General features: G+C 35.9%; 2 protein-coding genes across 13 annotated transcripts in view; both read left to right on the forward strand.

Moving 5' to 3' along the window:
• Window positions 1-10,179: 10,179 nt before the first annotated feature.
• LOC105050647 (uncharacterized) lies at window positions 10,180-14,857 on the forward strand. Of its 4 annotated transcripts, none has more exons than XR_012143394.1 (7): window positions 10,180-10,582; window positions 11,304-11,449; window positions 13,046-13,214; window positions 13,598-13,696; window positions 13,983-14,065; window positions 14,191-14,407; window positions 14,596-14,857. XR_012143394.1 is itself a non-coding variant. In XM_073261980.1 (6 exons), the coding sequence occupies exons 1-6, from the start codon at window positions 10,214-10,216 to the stop codon at window positions 14,321-14,323; spliced, it is 999 nt and encodes a 332-aa protein (XP_073118081.1). In that variant the 5' UTR covers window positions 10,180-10,213; the 3' UTR covers window positions 14,324-14,574. The 4 variants fall into 4 exon arrangements, 2 of the variants coding, with proteins under 2 accessions (XP_073118081.1, XP_073118083.1); XR_012143393.1 differs by having other exon boundaries at window positions 14,658-14,857; XM_073261980.1 differs by lacking the exon at window positions 14,596-14,857 and having other exon boundaries at window positions 14,191-14,574.
• A 2,090-nt stretch (window positions 14,858-16,947) lies between these two features.
• Window positions 16,948-18,830, forward strand: part of LOC140859703 (uncharacterized) — a 134,673-nt gene continuing 132,790 nt past the window's right edge. For 8 of the 9 annotated variants that reach the window (XR_012143397.1, XR_012143396.1, XR_012143395.1 and 5 more), the window contains exons 1-4: window positions 17,273-17,507; window positions 17,687-17,761; window positions 18,072-18,245; window positions 18,332-18,438. Coding sequence is in view for 1 of the 9 variants with exons in the window: in XM_073261983.1 (XP_073118084.1) it covers window positions 17,415-17,507; window positions 17,687-17,761; window positions 18,072-18,245; window positions 18,332-18,438 (449 nt within the window). In the remaining 8 variants the exon portion in view is untranslated. Of the gene's footprint in view, window positions 17,508-17,686; window positions 17,762-18,071; window positions 18,246-18,331; window positions 18,439-18,830 lie in introns of all 9 variants that reach the window. The other variant, XR_012143402.1, reaches the window with a different exon arrangement.

Below are 18,830 nucleotides of genomic sequence, written 5' to 3' on the forward strand. Positions count from 1 at the left end.
TTTCTTTTTGTTTTTTCCTTTTTTTCTGGGACATGTTTTTCTCAGGCTGATGGGTTTATAACTATATTGTTGGGATAAACTCGCACACAAACACAAATAATAATGCCACTGGTACAAACGAACACTAGAATCGCACCTTCAACACAGAACGAAAAAAAAATATATAGGGAAGAAGAAGAAGAACACACAGATTTACGTGGTTCGGAGATCAAAAAGATACTCCTACATCCACGGGCAGAGGCGAGAAATTTTTACTATGTGAGAATCAATAGTACATCAAAGAGAAGCTTTTTTTTAATCTCTCTCTCTTTCTCTCATTTTAATTCTCTCTCTCGTGAAAAATATATTAGCAGAACGAGAGGAAGAATATCTCTTGAAAGAATCAAAAAAGAAGAAAATCTTGCTGCATTGCCAAAAGAGAGGCCCGCGTGTGGGAAAAGGAAACCCCGCTGCATTGCCAAAAGAGAGGCCCGCGTGTGGGAAAAAGAAATCCCGCTGAAAAGAAAATCCCGCTGCATTGCCAAAAGAGAGCCCCCACCAAAATCATGGGCAGAAACGGAAAGGAGAGACTGCTCTGTTGACCGAGTCAACCTGACAAATCTCCACCTTTGGCTTGGTCAATACGAATGTTCTCCACAATCTTGATCTATCTCCTCAAACTTAAATTCTCAAAAAAACAATAGTAGAAAATTCTCATCTCCTTCAAAATCCCGAAGGATATCCTCAAGTGCTGTAGACTCTAACCAAGTCCAAGCAATGTTTGAACTTAGCCACTGGAAGAGGTTTTGTCAGCATGTCAGCTGGATTGTCTTCAGTACCAATTTTCTTCACAACAATATTGTCTTGTGCAATGACTTCTCGAATGAAATGGTACCTTACATCAATGTGCTTCATTCTCTCATGAAATATCTGATTTTTAGTGAGATGAATAGCACTCTGACTATTACAGTATATAATAGTCTCTTTCTGTTCCAAACTAAGTTCTCCAAATAAGCCTCTTAACCACATAGCTTTCTTCACTGCCTCTGTTGCTGCCATAAACTCTGCTTCTGTAGTAGATAATGCAACTGTAGGCTGAAGTGTAGCTTTCCAACTAACAGCACAACGACCAACTGAGAAAACATAACCAGTAAGAGATCTCCTTCTATCAAGATCTCCTGCAAAGTCTGAATCAACATATCCAGACAAAATATCACTGTTCCTGCCAAACTCCAAACAAGTGTTAATAGTACCTTTCAAATACCTGAAAATCTATTTCATTGCCTGCCAATGTACTTTACCAGGATTTGACATATATTTACTCACAACACTGATTGCCTGTGAAATATCTGATCTGGTACAGACCATAGCATACATCAAAGAGCCAACTGCACTGGAGTATGGAACACGTGACATATACACCTTTTCATCTGTGGATTGAGGTGATAAAGAAGCTGAAAGTTTGAAGTGAGCAGCAAGTGGTGTAGAAACTGGTTTAGCATCCCACATGTCAAACCTCTGAAGAACTTTCTGAACATAACTGGTTTGTGTCAGAAATAATTTACCTGCACCTCTGTTTCTCTGGATCTCCATCTCAAGAATTTTCTTTGCTGCTCCTAAGTCTTTCATTTCAAACTCACTGCTGAGTAAAATTTTCAGCTGATTGATCTCAAAAATATCTGCTGCTACAATCAACATATCATTAACATATAACAGCAGATAAATAACTAAATTACCTGACAGTTTTCTGAAGTAGACACAACTGTCAAAACTGTTCCTAGAGTATCCATGTTGTGTCATAAAGGTATCAAATCTCCTATACCATTGTCTAGGAGATTGCTTCAAACCATATAATGATTTTTTTAGTAAACAAACATGGTTCTCTTTTTCTTCAACTTGGAAACCTTCAGGTTGCTGCATATAAATTTGCTCTTCAAGTTCACCATGCAGAAAGGCTGTTTTTACATCCATTTGCTCTAACTCCAAGTTATGAGAAGCAACTAATGCTAGTAAAACACGAATAGAACTATGTTTCACATTAGGTGAGAAGATATCATTATAATCAATACCTTCTACTTGACTGTAGCCCTTTGCAATTGACAATGCATAAGCAACCATATTTGCATATCTCTGAGGTAGTCTAATATCTCTTCTCTGCCTATCTCTAGCTAGAGAAAACTACTGCATTTGTGGAGTTTCCTCTACCTGAGCTGAATCTGTCATCTGCTGTTGTTGCTGGGAAGAATGCTTCACAATAGTAGAACCACCGCTTTCAAACTCCACCTGTTTCATGTTATTACCTGAAGGACCTGCATCAGATGAAACAACTTTCTCCTCTCTAGGAGATAACATTGCAGATTCATCAAAAGTAACATTTCTCTCAATAAAAAATTTAGGAGATTTGGGATCAGGACACCAAAACCCGTATCCTTTCACCCCTGATGCATAACCAAGAAAAATGCACTTTTTAGCTTTTGGATTTAATTTACCATCATTAACATGAACATAAGCAGGACATCCAAAAATTTTCAAATCAGAATAATCAGGAGGATCACCTGACCACATCTCTTCTGGAGTCTTGTATGCAATGGCTGTAGCTGGAGAACGGTTCACTAAATAACAAGCTGTAGACACTGCCTCTACCCAAAAGTCTTTGCTAAGACCTGCATTTGACAACATAGAACGGACTCTTTCTAAAAGAGTTCTGTTCATCCTCTCTGCCACTCCATTTTGCTGTGGAGTGTATTTCACTGTACGGTGCCTGACAATATCTTCATTTTTACAAAACTCATTACACTCACCAGAGCAAAATTCAAGCCCATTATCTGTTCTCAGCCTTTTAATTTTCTTCCCAGTTTATTTTTCAATCAAAACCTTCCACTGTTTGAATTGCCTGAACACTTCATCTTTATGTTTAAGCATAAACACCCAAACTTTTCTACAATAATCATCAATAAAAGTTAGAAAATACCTGGCACCACCTTTAGAAGGAACATGGGCAGGACCCCAAAGATCAGAATGAATATAATTCAGAGTAGCCTTGGTTCTGTGAATTGCTGTTTGAAAGCTGACTTTCTTCTGCTTCCCAAAGATGCAATGCTCATAAAAATTCATCTTACCTGTACTCTGACCACAAAGCAAGCCTCTCTTGCTCAACATAGTCATGCTCTTTTCACTCATATGTCCCAGTCTCATATGCCAAAGTTTAGTGACTTCTGATTCTGACATAGAAGGGGATGCAGCAGCTGCTGCACCTGTAACTGTAGTGCCCATCAAAGTGTACAAAGTACTGGATCTTTTGGCTTTCATCAAAACAAGAGAACCTCTACAAACTCTGAGAACTCCACCTTCAGCTGAATACTTGCACCCATTGGCTTCAAGGGTGCCTAGGGAGATGAGATTCTTCTTCAAGTTAGAAATATGTCTAACCTGTGTCAATGTCCTCACTATGCCATCATATATTTTAATTCGAATTGAACCTATCCCAATAGTCTTGCATGGGGCATTGTTCCCCATCAAGACAACTCCATCATCAATCTGCTCATAGGTGTAGAACCAATCCCTGTAAGGATACATGTGGTAGGAGCAATCCGAATCTAAAATCCATTCATCTTTGGATCTGTCAATATTAATAGATAAAACATAATCATAGGACTCATCTTTTGCAACTCCAACCTCTGCTGCATTCTCAGATTTTTCTACTTCTCTTTTCTGTTTGTTTTTTAACTTGTAACAATCAATTTTGATGTGTCCATTTTTCTTACAGTAATTGCAGACTTTAGACTTGTTTCTTGACTTTGATCTGCGCTCTTCCTTCTTTTTCTCAAAAGTTCTCTCTTGAGACCGGCCTTTGGCCACAAGGCCTTGAGAAACCCCTTCACTGCTACCACCAGTTAAGTCCCTATCCATCAACTCTTTCGAAAATAGGGATGATTTTACATCTTCAATAGAAATAGAATCTCTACCATAAAGTAGAGTTTCTCTAAAGTGTTTAAATGATGGTGGTAAAGAGTAGAGCAATAAAAGGCTTTGGTCCTTATCTTCAATCTTGACTTCTAAATTCTTTAGATCCATAAGAATATAATTAAATTCATCAAGATGGATTTTTACAGATGTACCTTCAACCATCTTCAACACAAAGAGACGCTGCTTCAAATGTAGCTTGCTGGTGAGGGACTTTGTCATGTACAACGACTCTAACTCGAACCACAAAGCAGCCGCTGACTTCTCATGGATGACTTCCCGCAGAACTTCGTTCGACAAGCACAACTGAATCGCAGCCAGAGCTTTCTCATCCATCTCTTGTTTCTCTTCTTCAGATAATGTGGCCGGCATCTTCTCCTTTCTAAGTAACACCTTCTGCAACCCCTGCTGCGTCAAGATCGCGCGCATCTTAACTTGCCAAATACCGAAACTAATATTCTGATCGAACTTCTCGATTTCGAACTTCGTAGCCATCTGAAATTCTTCACAAAGTAGCAAACGGAGCTTGTGTGCAGACAGAACGAGCGATCTGATAATCAGGCTCTGATACCAGTTTGTTGGGATAAACTCGCACACAAACACAAATAATAATGCCACTGGTACAAACGGATATCAGAATCGCACCTTCAACACAGAACGAAAAAAAAAATATAGGAAAGAAGAAGAAGAACACACAGATTTACGTGGTTCGGAGATCAAAAAGATACTTCTACGTCCACGGGCGGAGGCGAGAAATTTTCACTATGTGAGAATCAATAGTACATCAAAGAGAAGCTTTTTTTTAATCTCTCTCTCTTTCTCTCATTTTAATTCTCTCTCTCGTGAAAAATATATTAGCAGAACGAGAGGAAGAATATCTCTTGAAAGAATCAAAAAAGAAGAAAATCTCGTTGCATTGTCAAAAGAGAGGCCCGCGTGTGGGAAAAAGAAATTCCGCTGCATTGCCAAAAGAGAGGTCCGCGTGTGGGAAAAGAAAATCCCGCTGAAAAAGAAATCCCGCTGCATTGCCAAAAGAGAGCCCCCACTAAAATCGTGGGCAGAAATGAAAATGAAAGACTGCTCTGTTGACCGAGTCAATCTGACATATATTGTTACTTTTATGAAATTATCCGTAAATTTTTCATCCCCTCTTAAATATGCAGCTATTATCCTCCTTTACCATTTCTTTTATGCATTTAATTGCATCCTGCTGGTTTAAGGACATTCCAGAAGGTAACGTTTTGAATTCCGTTGGATGTCGGACAGCGCCATCCCAGTTTTTTCGTGGAACTTGGGTGCCTGCATATTGACGCGTAGTATGGTGGATGTCCTGTCCCGTCCTGTCCTAGTCCATTTTTCGTGGGATGCCGTGCCGTCCGACTGGTATTTAAAACCTTTCCATATCAAACTGAACAGAAATCCGAGCTAGAGGCTGCCAAAATCTGGTTAGCTGTTTCCAATTTGCTTAGCATCATTAGCGCATTCAAATCTTTGTAGTTTTTTCATGACGTGATGTTAAGCTTCATGGTTTGGCTTGCTTCACCATCTATCTTGATATGTACTTTTGCTTATTCAAATGTTCTTTTTCCTAAAGTTGATAATAGTTTTTTGTAAGTTGTTGGTGGTTGAATTTTGAAAGCTGAAGCTAGGAACTCATATTTTTAAATCACCAAACATTCTCACACACTTACTCCTGTATGTCCAGGGTTCGGATCTCTCAGTTTGATGATGTTAGTATTGTTATTATGCCTATAGCAAATCTGGTCTTCTAGTCTGTGAAAAATCCTTCTTTTTAAGTTTCTATGATAAACTTTAGATTTATTCAAATCTAACAATATGTTACATGGTAGGAATAGAACCCTGGTAGTTTCAAAATGTGTAGTGCAGCTTCTGCCAGATATTAAATTGCAACAAACAGAAGATGTTGCCTTTCTCTGGCTAAATATAACCATGCATCCGGAACTCACAACATCTGCACTTAGATTAACCTAGAATTTATATTGCTGGAATTGTTCTACCTTGTTTCAGTTAGTTCTCATTTGTGTGTTACTTGCAATTATCAGGTATTTATATTCTGGAACTGTTGCTGTGTTCAATTTAAACTTATCGTCGTACTGTTCAGTATATGTTCTGGAACTGCTGCCTTTTCTATTTAAAGTTTTGAACACATGGTTTTTACTGATTAGTTGTTTAGTTTTAAGAGTGGTTAGTCCTTTATCGGTTGATGCTGTTTTATCAATGGGTCTTTGAATGAATTATTGTTTATTTTTTCGTTCTCTTCAAAGAGGGGCCATCATTATCACTGCACAAGTGAATTTGACTCCATCTTGTTTTTAATTTACACCTTTTTTCTGGTAAGTTTTAATTTACACCTTCGGTGGTAGACTTTTGTTTTTGCAATAAGGAATTTGCTTTAAAATGGAGAAACTTTTAATTAGTTTGGGCATGAAAATTTCTTGCGCAAATACCTACTGCCGCTTTGGAATGTACGAAACATGATGAATAGACGGACATTTACCTAAATATGGGTATGCTGCGAACATTAAGCATTTCCACTGGCCAGAAAGGCAAACGTTGAAGTAATTATGTGGATCAGAAGAATAAAGCCCTAGAAGATGCCATGAGTGATATGCGATTGTTGGATGTGCAATTATTCAACATGCTTGTGTTTGCAAAAGTATTCAAGTCTGACATTGTTCTATTTGCTGCTTTGGGTTGCAGAGATGAAATAGCTTGAGTTATTGGGGAATCAACTCTTTAGGTGAGTGATGCGTTTTTTAGTTCTTTTTACCCTCAGAAAAAGATGAGTTTTTAGTTTTTCTTATTCCAATTTTGCATGCTGTACTGAATGGTATGCTATATATATATATATATATATATATATATATATATTTTGTTAAAAATGTCACTTCACTGCCAATTTAATCTGCTGATGCTTTGGGGAAATTGCAGGTTGCTGCCCATTTTCCCATTCGTGGGCTTCCTAGTATGTGATGCCACACACGATAAGCTGCAATAGGAAAGTGCAAAAGCTACTCTTAGATGAGCATATCCTTTTCTTGCTGCAAGATGATTTCAATGCCTTTTCCTATTTATAGATTCTATCTCAGGTTATGTATTTGTAATTTTATTTATGCATGCTAATATGGGGTTAAAGTTAGTGCTAATAGATTAGGTCCATCCATACTCTGTGCTTAAGGATTAGGGTTGCTTATATGAGCTCTCTCTTTACGTATGTCATGCTATCTTTTTGTCTGCATTTACTGATTGACAAGGAGGCTGCGGAGGGATCCATGGAGCAGAGACAGAAGACCTTGATCGAGACCTTGGAAAAAGAACTTCAGCTAGTTTGCTTCTGCTTCTTAAGATTCTTCATTGCATTCTCAAATGAATGTTACTTCTGCTTTCTTCTTGTGTCTGTTTGATTTTCTTTTTGGATCCCTATATGGAGTCGGGTTTTGGGCAGATTAGAGTTCTTTGTCGCTATGTTATGTCTTTCTATCTTTTTTTTCTGGATTTACTAATTGAGGAGGCTGTAATGAGATCCATAGAGCAGACGAAGAAGACCTGGATGAAGGCCTCGGAAAAAAAATTCTTCACTCATTTTAGGGCTGAAAACATGTCCAATATTATCCGACTATATCCGAATCATTTATCCTACCCTAGTGGAAGGAATTTAACTAGGGATCTCTCCGATAGTTAACAACCATTCAACCACCATTACAGTATTTAGTTTGTTACATAATCAGGATTTATTGCATTTATTTAAAACTTATTCATGTTATAAAATATACTCATTTGAAATATATTGTGATTTATACATTTAAATAATTAATTCTTTTCATAATAATTCAATGCCTTTTCCTTTGACAAAAAATGGAAATGTGTAATTTCGTTTTTACTCTTTATAATATTTCCATATCCTTTTTGTTTAAAATATTTGAAACATAAATAACTTAAACATTTTCCTATATTTGTATAATATTTTCTGTTGTAAGTTGTCTAAAATATAGATAATTCATGAATTTTTTTTATACTACAATTAAAGAGTAATATTTGTATTTAATATATCAATTTCTAATATATTTATATTATATATTTTAATTAAATAATATAATTTTTATATAATTTTAATATGAAACTTAGTTAGATCAGTGATTGAGATCCTTGGCCAAATCATTCTTTGTGTCAGTTTAATAACCACACCCGACATCAAAATCTAGTTATTGTGCATCAATTATGTAATTCTAATAGTGAATTTTGTTGTCATCCTTTATGATTATATGATATCTATTAGCTTTTATTATTGAATTCCATTCAAAATTTGATTTTTATATGATTTATATCCAACTTATGTCCATATTTGAATAGAGAAAATATAGTTATAATTAATATTTTATTATAGTTGTGTTTGGTATGCAGCTTTTGGGATAGCTTTAACTTATTTAAGCTATAGCATAGCAATATTAGTATTTGATGAGGATAGTTTATAGTCTATAAGCTATCTTTTATTAACAGCTCCCTCATCCAAGGATTCAAAAGCTATAGCTAGCTGTATATTTTATAGTTTCAAATTTATCTTTTATTTTTTTAAAAATTATTCATGTATTTAATATTTAAGCTTCCTCCTCTCTTCTCTATTTTTCTCGCATCTATCTCTTTTTTCTCCTCTAAAATTACTCATGTATTTTTTGTAAACAACCTCTGCTCCATTATAATAGAAAATTTTTATTTTATTATGAATTGATATTTTTAAAATTTATCTACAAAAATAATGCTATAAACAACGATATGACTTCGTTAATTCTTAATTCAAACTTAAAAAATATCACATGATTTTTATTTTTATTATTTTATAATTTATTTATTTTATAATTTAGTAAAGTTGATTTTTATTACATCTATTATATTTAATTGAATTGAATATTTGAAATGATGTTAAAAATAAATAAAATGAGGTTATATTCTTTTGTGTCATTTTGTATATGATAGCTTACTGACATAGTTAATTTTTATCAAATATTTAGACTAACACAGCTATAGCTTATAGCTCAGATCATAGATACAGCTCAATGCAGCTACAATTGTATGCCAAATATAGTTTATGTTTATATCCATTTAAAGCAAATATTTATATGTTAAAAATGTGGATACATTATAAATTTTAGAGCATAAGTTAGTATAAGAATTGAGTGTTGCAATTATTAAAAATATGTCATGTTCTAAATTGATACATTTCCTTTATGTGCTCCTCAAGAATAACACACTCGCTTTCTCGAAAGGTTTGGGCAGGAAATTAGAAGATTTGGATCATGGCCTAGTGAGCATTGTAGGGTGGGTAGGATAGGTTTTTTTTTTTTTTTTAAGCCATCTCCAAGCATGTGTTATGCATATGATAAGAAGCTACAAACAGTTATTTTCTGAAAGTGAATAAAGATTGACAAATGAAGACCAACTTTGCATCTAGAAAAATGAATTGAATGAATATAGTTGTATTTAGAAAAAATAATGACCTATTAAAATATATCTGAAAATAAACGAGGATGGCCATTCGACACTAAGTTCTTGAAATGCTGCTAGCAGCAGATATTTTTCATGATTAGATTTGCTACAATCATCAGGAATGAGATCACATGGGACACAATCCTACCTAATTTGCCAATACCGGTTGATTTGATAATTTGGGTTGATGTGGATGCATCTTTGAAATGGTTTGGGTCTTCATGAATGTTTTGGCTTGGTTGGCTCCCTAAAACTTGGTGCCTTATTTGGGTTGAAAATAGAAATTCATATTCATTTTTGAAGTTTTATGGCTTCTTATTTTTCATAAATCTATTTCAATGAGAAAATAACCAAGCAAGTCTTTTTGCATCTCTTTTTGATTTTTTTTCCCCATTTGTCTCTTTTCTTATATCTCAATCATTTGAGATTTTACATGAGACCAATCAAGTAAAATATGGTGACCAAGTAATTTATATAAATAAGTCCAAGGCTTTATTTTCACTTGTCCACGTCCTCCAATTAAAGTGAGAAGCATAACAGGCTTCTGATTATTAAGCGACTATTTTGTCGACTTCTATTATGCGAAGTTTTGACGCAAGACAGGGGTTCATATATAACAACGCTCAAATTATACAACTAGCCTCGGCAAACCTATTGCCGAAATAGTGAAAAATCTTGGCACGTGCAATAGGCGTGATTCTTTTAGTTTCCGGATCGCGCTATATCTCGAGCGCTCCACTCCCTCCGCCGTTCGCATTGGAAGGCCATCATGTTCTCATCCAAATCCTGTCCTATCCTCTCATGCCATTATCCTTGTCTTCCCTCCCTCCACCCACCCCAGAAGCTATTCCACAGAACCCACTCCATCCTCAAGCCTAAAACCCTAAACCCTGGAACCGGTCTCAGCCTAAGCCATCCGTTCTCCTCGGTTGGGAGAAGGGCTCTACTCCAAATCTGTCGAGATTCCAACGAAAGCAAGAATTTTGGAGGTTCATTTCTGGTCGAGAAAGAAATCGCCGTCGAAAGGAGCGGAGATGGTGATGGGAGTGCGAACAACTGGACTACTTCGATCCTGCTCTTTGGTTTGTGGGCCGGGCTCATGTATTACGTTTTCCAGCTCGCGCCGAACCAGACTCCGGTATTTTCTCTTGGTTGCAGGATGACTTGGTTCTTGATATTTTACTTAGTTTTTGTTAAATTAGGTTAAATTCTAGAGTACAAGAATGCTGTTGTTTAACTTATTTAAACTATTATTCTAGGTTGAATTGTTGTGGTGTTTATATCAAAAAAAATTGTTGTGGTGCTTTATGGACACCAGAGAATAGTGTAATGCTTGAATTTTGGATGAGTGCTTTAGAAAGGTTAATGCTTGTGAGATCTACCCTTGAGACACCTAAAAATTTTGGGTGACAAAATTTTTGACTTGTTGATGACTGCTTTGAGACTTTGATTTTTATATTTGATTGTCATTTTATTATGCATATTTAAATTTGCATCATGAAATCCTGCATTGCCGCGCATGTCGATGTTGGTTCATGTAATATGACGTGATTTGGTGAGAAGCAGGAAAGGGATTTATGAACATACAAGTATTTTTCTTGATCTTTTTCAAAATTATATACTATTAATGGATTTCTAAAATAAAAAATACATACTTTTCTATTTTCCTTATCCGTTGATAACCATTCAGTATGAAAGCTCACATAAAGTTCGTTGTGTTGAACTATCAAAAATATTGCTTACTGCCTATATAAGCACAGGGCTGTTCCTTTAATATCATCTGAGGACTCGTGGCTTGGACTAGTGTATGTGCCATTATTACCTTCTTTCTTAACAATATACCTGTTCAAAATGTTCAGGCTGGCGATGTGTACTATCTGCAAAAACTGCTGAATCTTAAAGGTGACGATGGCTTCCAAATGAACGAAGTACTTGTAGCTCTATGGTACTTCATGGGACTGTGGCCTTTCATTTATAGTATGCTGTTAGTTCCTACTGGTAGAAGGTAACTATTGAAGAACAAACTCTGTCTAAACAAAGTTGTTCTTTTTTTTCTTATATGTTACAAAATGCAAAAATGACGAGTTATTCATCTCTTAATCCTATTGGAGTTCTTTGAAAAAAAATGAGAGACTGGATTCTTATTTTAGAGCTGCTGTCCTTTGTTTAAAATGTCATAGTAAAACTACTAGGCATATAGTCAGTCTTTTTCATGTTTCAAATCCTCATGGGATGTCAGGATGTCTGGATGGGGCACCATCCCAAGGATCGGGATAAGACCATCCCACCATCATCGCAGCATCTTGATCAGCGCATCTTAGGACATCCCCTATCCTGGATTGCAACGAGTCCCATTGCAAAGAAAAACTGGAATGCCCCACCAGATTTTAAAACTTGATCTTTTGTTTGTACCAACTTTACATAATGGTGACATGTGATTTTCTTTGATGTCTTTGCTATAACTTGGGATCTAGTGATATTTTCTCTACTTATATGATACCATAATTTATAGTATAGACTTGACCATTACTACACAACATCAATATTTGAAAGTGCTGATTCTTGAATTTGATGTCAAAGAATCAAAGAAATATTTTTATTAAGTGGAGGATGCACAAGCAATTTCCAGATCTCTACACTTAATTGAAATTGAAACTTTTCACCATCCAATAACAAGTCAAAAGATCATCATGACTATGGCTATGGGCATTGCACTTCATGTTCAATGGACTTTGGATCCTTATGTCAGAGCAAGGTCTTGGTGGTGTCAATGAAATATGAATGAGAAAACAAATTTTCGCTCAATCGTCAGCATATTCTTTATATTTCTTATTTGTATCTTCTAATTGGCAGTAAAGTGGTCCAGACTTTTGGTGCACACAAACTAAATATTAACCATGTAAAAACATATTAAACGATAAAGATCCTTGTGTCTCATTTTGAATTTTTAAGCAGGAATTAGAATTGTGGATACTCTAAATTTAAATAGGAGAAAAGTTGGGAAGGGAAGGTTACAAAATGGTAAAAGCAAAAGAGTTTCAGATAGATACTTGCATGAAAAATTCATTGTTGTTGAACTAATAAGGTCCTACTAAAATATGTTAAGATCACTAGATAGTAACTTCCCCAGATGCAGTTTTGCCTTAAGCAGCAGTTGGAAATGCTGAATAATTTTTTTAATAAGATAAACAAGAACAGATTTAGAAATAAGGTTAATGTTTCTTTATTTATACTTTTAATGAGCTTATATGCACTAAATATATTTTTATAGATATACATGGAGTTACTGATTGACTCAGCTATAGCAAAATTAGAATAATCAATATTCATCATTTAAGGGCATGGCCTTATTATGGTGATTCTTCTTTTTTACAAGTGCTAAAAATAGATAGCTGGTTAGCTATCAAGGGTTCATCATGATACAGTGCAAAGCCCAACTACCTTTAAAGAATTGAAGCTGGGACTATGTCTTTATTCAGTTTTGTCCATCATTATTTTTCAATCAGCAGTTGAACCAGTGAAAATCATACACCTTAATCTTCAGATTCCTCAGCTTTCCTCCATATTAAATAAATTTGATGTGTTCAAACTGGTGATGCAGTTCAACAAGCAAGATACCCGTCTGGCCATTCCTAGTGGTTTCATTCTTTGGCGGTGCATATGCTCTTATTCCATACTTTGTTCTCTGGAAGCCACCTCCACCAGCCGTTGGAGAAGATGAAATCAGTAGATGGCCTTTAAATTTTCTTGATTCAAAGATAACTGCTGGGGTAAGAAACTCTGATGCACATAACCACAATATGCTTAGCAAAGTTGTATACAAATTTTTATGTATATGAGTGATACTATAACTTTTTTACATCAAGCAGATGCAGAACTCATTGATTTTAACCATCATTGAATTACAGTTTGAAAAGGTTTAAGTGACAAACAAAGAATCCCAATCATTCAATATAGTTTCTGTAAAGCGTTGCCTGAATGCTTTTGGTATTTAGAGTTTTGGTCATTGATAGTTTGAAATAGTGGAAACATACAAAATTTGTAGGTGAAACTCCAATCAAATTGTACGGATTGATGGTTTATATGCTGCCATATTCACCTGATCATCTTTTCCTCTTTCTGCTGGCTGAATAGTAACTCCATTGCGAACCAGATTTTACTTGTTGCAGGCTTGGGCCTAACTATGTATGCTGGTTTAGCTAATAGTGATGTGTGGAAGGAGTTCTACCGATACTTCAGAGAAAGCAAATTTGTAAGTATCATGACAAACTATTGGAAATTTCAATTAGGCGTACTCCCATGTGAAATCTCAATTTTTTTCATTCTTTAACTTGCTTGACCAGCATTTTAACCTAGTAAAGACACTGTCAGTTTTTTAACTAGTCAGCGGCTCCTGTTCAGCTGTTCTACAGAACTGCATCAAATACTTTACAAAAACTTTTTGAAGCTGGGAACTTCTTTCCGTGAAGTCAACATCAGAGTCCATTGACCTCATGTAAAAACTCTGGCATTTACCTATAACATTTTCTTCATTGCAGATCCATATTACATGCATTGATTTTGCGCTATGCTCAGCCTTCTCACCTTTTTGGGTCTATAATGATATGACTGCAAGGAGATGGTAAACTGAACACTCTGCACCCATGCTTCTTTTCATAATATGCTCAGAAACCTAAATGTTTTAAAATAAAGGGAAAAATAGAATGGCTTTCTCATCAAAGAACTCACTTGTTCCCCCTGTTGCAGGACCAGTCAAAGTTCTTGGCTTTTGCCAGTGGCACTTGTTCCAATTCTGGGGCCATGCTTGTATCTTCTCTTGCGGCCACCTCTTTCAGCACTCCCTGTGAGCACCCCCTCAGTCATAATTGAGAAAGAGTGATCTGGATCCAATTTCCAGCATTTGTTTTCTACATAAGCAATAGAGTGAACCAAGTATAGCTATAATTGGAGACTGGAAGAGAAGGTAATCCATCGTTCTAACAAAATTGTCATCATAGTATCCCAACCTCTGCTCAAAAGCCGATTTGAAGCAACCCCAACAAAATAAGGATTAATGATGTAAACTTATTATGTTTCACGAGTTTTTTTATATTCATAAATGAAAAGAAGTTAGAAGTGATGATGAGCTCACTGGACTTGGTTGACAATTAGGACTGTTGCTTGCGACTCTCTCGGCTCAAATGATATCACTGAAATCCACCATTCTATTGCAGTGCGGTGCTCTCACAAAGCTCAATGCTCTAATGCGGAAACAAATATATGAGACCCGATGGCATTCAGGGATGAATGTAGACCCGTCGGGCAGGGATAATCATTTTGAGATCTAATAATGGCTTCTTGCGACATTACTTTTGGAAAACTTTTGAACTATTCTTGTGTTATTAAGCACGTCATAAAATATATTACAACTGCATGATTTTTGTCTGGTTTATATTTTAGAGTAACAAACTCTGGTTCATAAGTTGTAGGTGCATGCGCCAATTTTCAGTTCAAGGTAGAATCATGGGGCATCATTTGGAAGTTGTGAAGTTTTGAGTTAAATATTTCTACTGGCATCATTTCTGTTCTAAAAAAAAAAATGAAAGATAGTAGCATCGGACGTTTGCGGTTTTTTTATTATTATTTTTTAAGGGAGGTGTGAGAACATGATTTTTCTCTCTCTTTTTTTTTCTTTCGTGACTACAAGGAGTAGTAATGCCATTACAGTGGAGTATAGCAGTTATAGAACAACAAAATATAGTTTCATACAAACAAAATTGCAATAGTTGATAGTAGGGTTGAAAGTGAATCGGACGTGGATTGGATACCAACATATCCATATTTATTTTGTCAAATGAATACAAATATGAATATGGATATTATTTGGATATAAAATTTATATTCATATTTGTTTTAAATATATATAGATATAATTCGAATATTGAAAATATAGATATAGTTATAGATGTTACTTCGATAATAAACTTTATAATTACAAAATCAAAGATATTACTAAATAAATAATAAATCAAGTTAATAATATATTTATATAGTTATATATTTTTTAAAAAAATTAATAATTATTATGTAAAATTATATAGGATAGTTGTTTATCCATATCCATTTTTTTTTTTTCTGACGGATATGTATACAGATATGGATAGTAGTTAGATATTCAAATTTTTATTCATATCTGGATTGATTTGGATATGAAAATGGATTCGAAGGAATAATATCCAAATCATTTTCACCTTTAATTGATAGAGTGATGCTGTGATGGTAATTACAACAGTAGGAAGCAACCAGAAAAGATGAACAAGATAATCCAAAGTACTGGAGCAAGCATTGAAGACATCCCTATAATTGCAGAATCCATCCAGGCATGGTATAAGAAGATGCTCCAAAGGTATAGTATAAGATGATGACAGCAGCAGAATCCCATCAGGCATGGTATAAGAAATTGACAATAAAAATCCTGAATGCGTGTCCAACAAGACATCGAGAGGTTTATATCTTGGTGAATTACAACCTGAGAATATGTGCCCATTCAGCAAATTACAAAGATCGTTAGGTCTAGCTTGTTTCACCCCATTATTCAAATGATTTGATTCACTTTAGACTTTTTTCTTAAAAATTTGTTTCAATTACATCAATATGCATGCATAAAAACCTTCAACATAGACTGACAACTCTCTATGAAGCCAGAACATTCTAAATATTTTTTTCTAGCAAATGTAAATATATATTTTTTTGAAACATGAAAATTTGATATTGGCTGGATTTGGGTGTTCACCAGCGGCCATGTTCCATCTGGTGATCCATGGAAGAGTTACAGGGTACTCGGCCAAGGGCTCCTCAAGGGAGAACAGCCGCAATGGTGATCGGAAAAACAGGGGAAGTAGACGGAGGTGTGATTTAAGGACATGGGGAAGAGACAGCAAAGGAGAAGGCGGGGCTTTACCTTGGCTCCGGCGGTGCTCTCCAACGTCGATTTCCGGTGATCACAATAGATGAAACCGGCAAGGTCAAGAGGGAAGAAGAGAAAGAAAGAGGCAGAAAACAGTGTCGGTGGTCGTGAAAGAATCTTGGAGGGAACGGGATGGCCTTGTAAAGGCGGAGGCGAGCCTCGCAGGAGATGGGAGTCTTCTTCTTCTTCCTCCTCCTCCTCAACAGAGCCGGTCCTGATATTTTTTAGACCTGAGACCAAATAAAAAAAAAATTATTAAAAATTGATATATTTTAAATATTAATTATTCATAGCAGATTGAAAGAGGAGGATTGAAGAGATTTACCTGATTTTTTGATGGATTTTGATCTGATTTTTGACGTCCAAAATAAGGAAGAAACACCGATGGACAGCAGAATAGGATGAAAAGATCGGAGACGGAGGAGGAGGCGGGGGAGAGGAGCACAGATTGTGAGAGGGAGAAGATGTTTAATTTATCCAAAAAAAGCCGTCGGGGTGCTGAAACTCGGGAGAGAAAGAAGACGTTTGGTTTATCCAGATAAAAAAAAAAAATAGGGGCCTGGGGCGATCGCCCGCTTTGACCCGCCCCAGGGCCGGCCGTGCTCCTCAATGGGTGGGACGTGGTGTATGGCAGGTCGGTACGTTGCTGCTACGTAAAGGAAGTAAATCGTACGTTGTTGTTGTTGGTTTGTAAAGCAAGATATGGAATTTATGTTGGGACCAAGCTGTACCTCATCTTTTAAGATAATGCACGTACGTCATGATGCTAATCAAAAATCCAATAACGTAATCGTGTATTTTTTTTAATGGGGCAATAAAAAGTTATACATTATCAAATTCGATATGTGTTTCCTATTTAGATATTATTGTTTCCTATATTTTTTATATTTAGCACCACCTTCCTCTATTTATATAAGCCCTCTATCCGCTTATCCCTTCCCTCGTCGCTTCCAACTTCGAGCGCCATCTCTGGCTCTTGCTCTTTCTCCCTCCCTCTCCTACTCAAAGGGCGGCGGTGGTGATCATGCCGGAGATTCAGATAGAGGACTTCTTGGAGGAGGACTACAGACCGCTCCGTAAGAGACCGAAGAAGAATAATGCTCCTTTGAAGCATCCGGTACAACACTTTTTCCACTTTTTTTTATATCAAATAATCAGAATTCTTGGTTGAGAGATACTTATTGAGATCTTGAATTATGTTAGTGAATTACTTGCATTTTTTTTTTCTCTCTTTATTCACAACATCTTTTTAAAACATCTAACATAACTTTCTCTATTCCATTGTCTGACACGAAGCCTTCTCAAGCTATCAGAAAGATGAAACCTTCAAAGTTTCATGCGCCTACCCGTTTGAGAATCGGAGCTTGGGAGGTAGGAGAATTTGATTCTAAAGCTTGACGTATTGAATATTCAATGGAATCAATGCAATAAAATTGCTATTGAACTTTACTTTGCCTGAATTATAGCTTTTTTTCACCAGAGGTCTGTAATTGATTATGTAGAGTAAAATACTAATCATTCTTGATTGCTACTGGTTAGAGAATAGTCAAGAATACAAACTCAAGATTTTTCTAATTGCCCTCAGTAGAAAATCTTATGTGCTTTGTTTGCTTACAAGTAGTTCTTTATCAAGGTGGATAAAGATTTGTCTGGTGGCTAATTGACGTACCCTTGTAAACAGCATGTATCAAGACATGAAGGTGATCTAGAGGCTAAGTGCTACTTTGCGAGACAAAAACTTATTTGGGAGTTTCTTGAAAGTGGCCTGAAGAGCAAGATTGAAATTCCATGGTCACATATTAAGGGTCTAAAGGTAACATACCCTGAAACAGGGGATGGAACCCTGGATATAAAGGTAATCTTATATGAGCATCAAGAGATGTTTTCTAATGGCATAATGTATCAGTTCTCTTAACAAAGCTTTCTGCCTGTTTTGTTCAGATAGCTAGGCCACCTCTTTTTTACAAAGAGACCGATCCTCAGCCGAGAAAGCATACCATATGGCGACCTACTACAGATTTTACTGGCTTCCAGGCGAGTATACACAGGTGAAATCTTATCATCCTAAGCTGGTTAATGCTATGAAGCATCAACAGTCTGATTTGCATGTAAAGCTAATGATCTATTCGGTAATTGATAATTTTAAATATATAGTGTTTATTAATATGTTTGTGCATGTATTGGTGCATTGAAAACGTAGCTGGTGCCTTATTAACAAAACCAACCGTTTATGTTTTAAGTTTACGATTAGAGGGGCATGCAAGTAAAGAAACCAGTGTTGGTCTTGACTTTTCGGAGAAGCATTGAGTACAAAATGATAGAATTGCAAGCAACGACTGAAATATGCACTAGTTTGTTCTTTGTTAAGCAGAACTTTTGTTTCACATATCATGTTTTCCTTTTATAAAAGAGTGAGTGAATACAAAACAAACTTGCTTTG

The sequence above is a fragment of the Elaeis guineensis genome, chromosome 8, assembly GCF_000442705.2.
Source record: "Elaeis guineensis isolate ETL-2024a chromosome 8, EG11, whole genome shotgun sequence".
In the NCBI taxonomy this organism is placed as follows: domain Eukaryota; kingdom Viridiplantae; phylum Streptophyta; class Magnoliopsida; order Arecales; family Arecaceae; genus Elaeis; species Elaeis guineensis.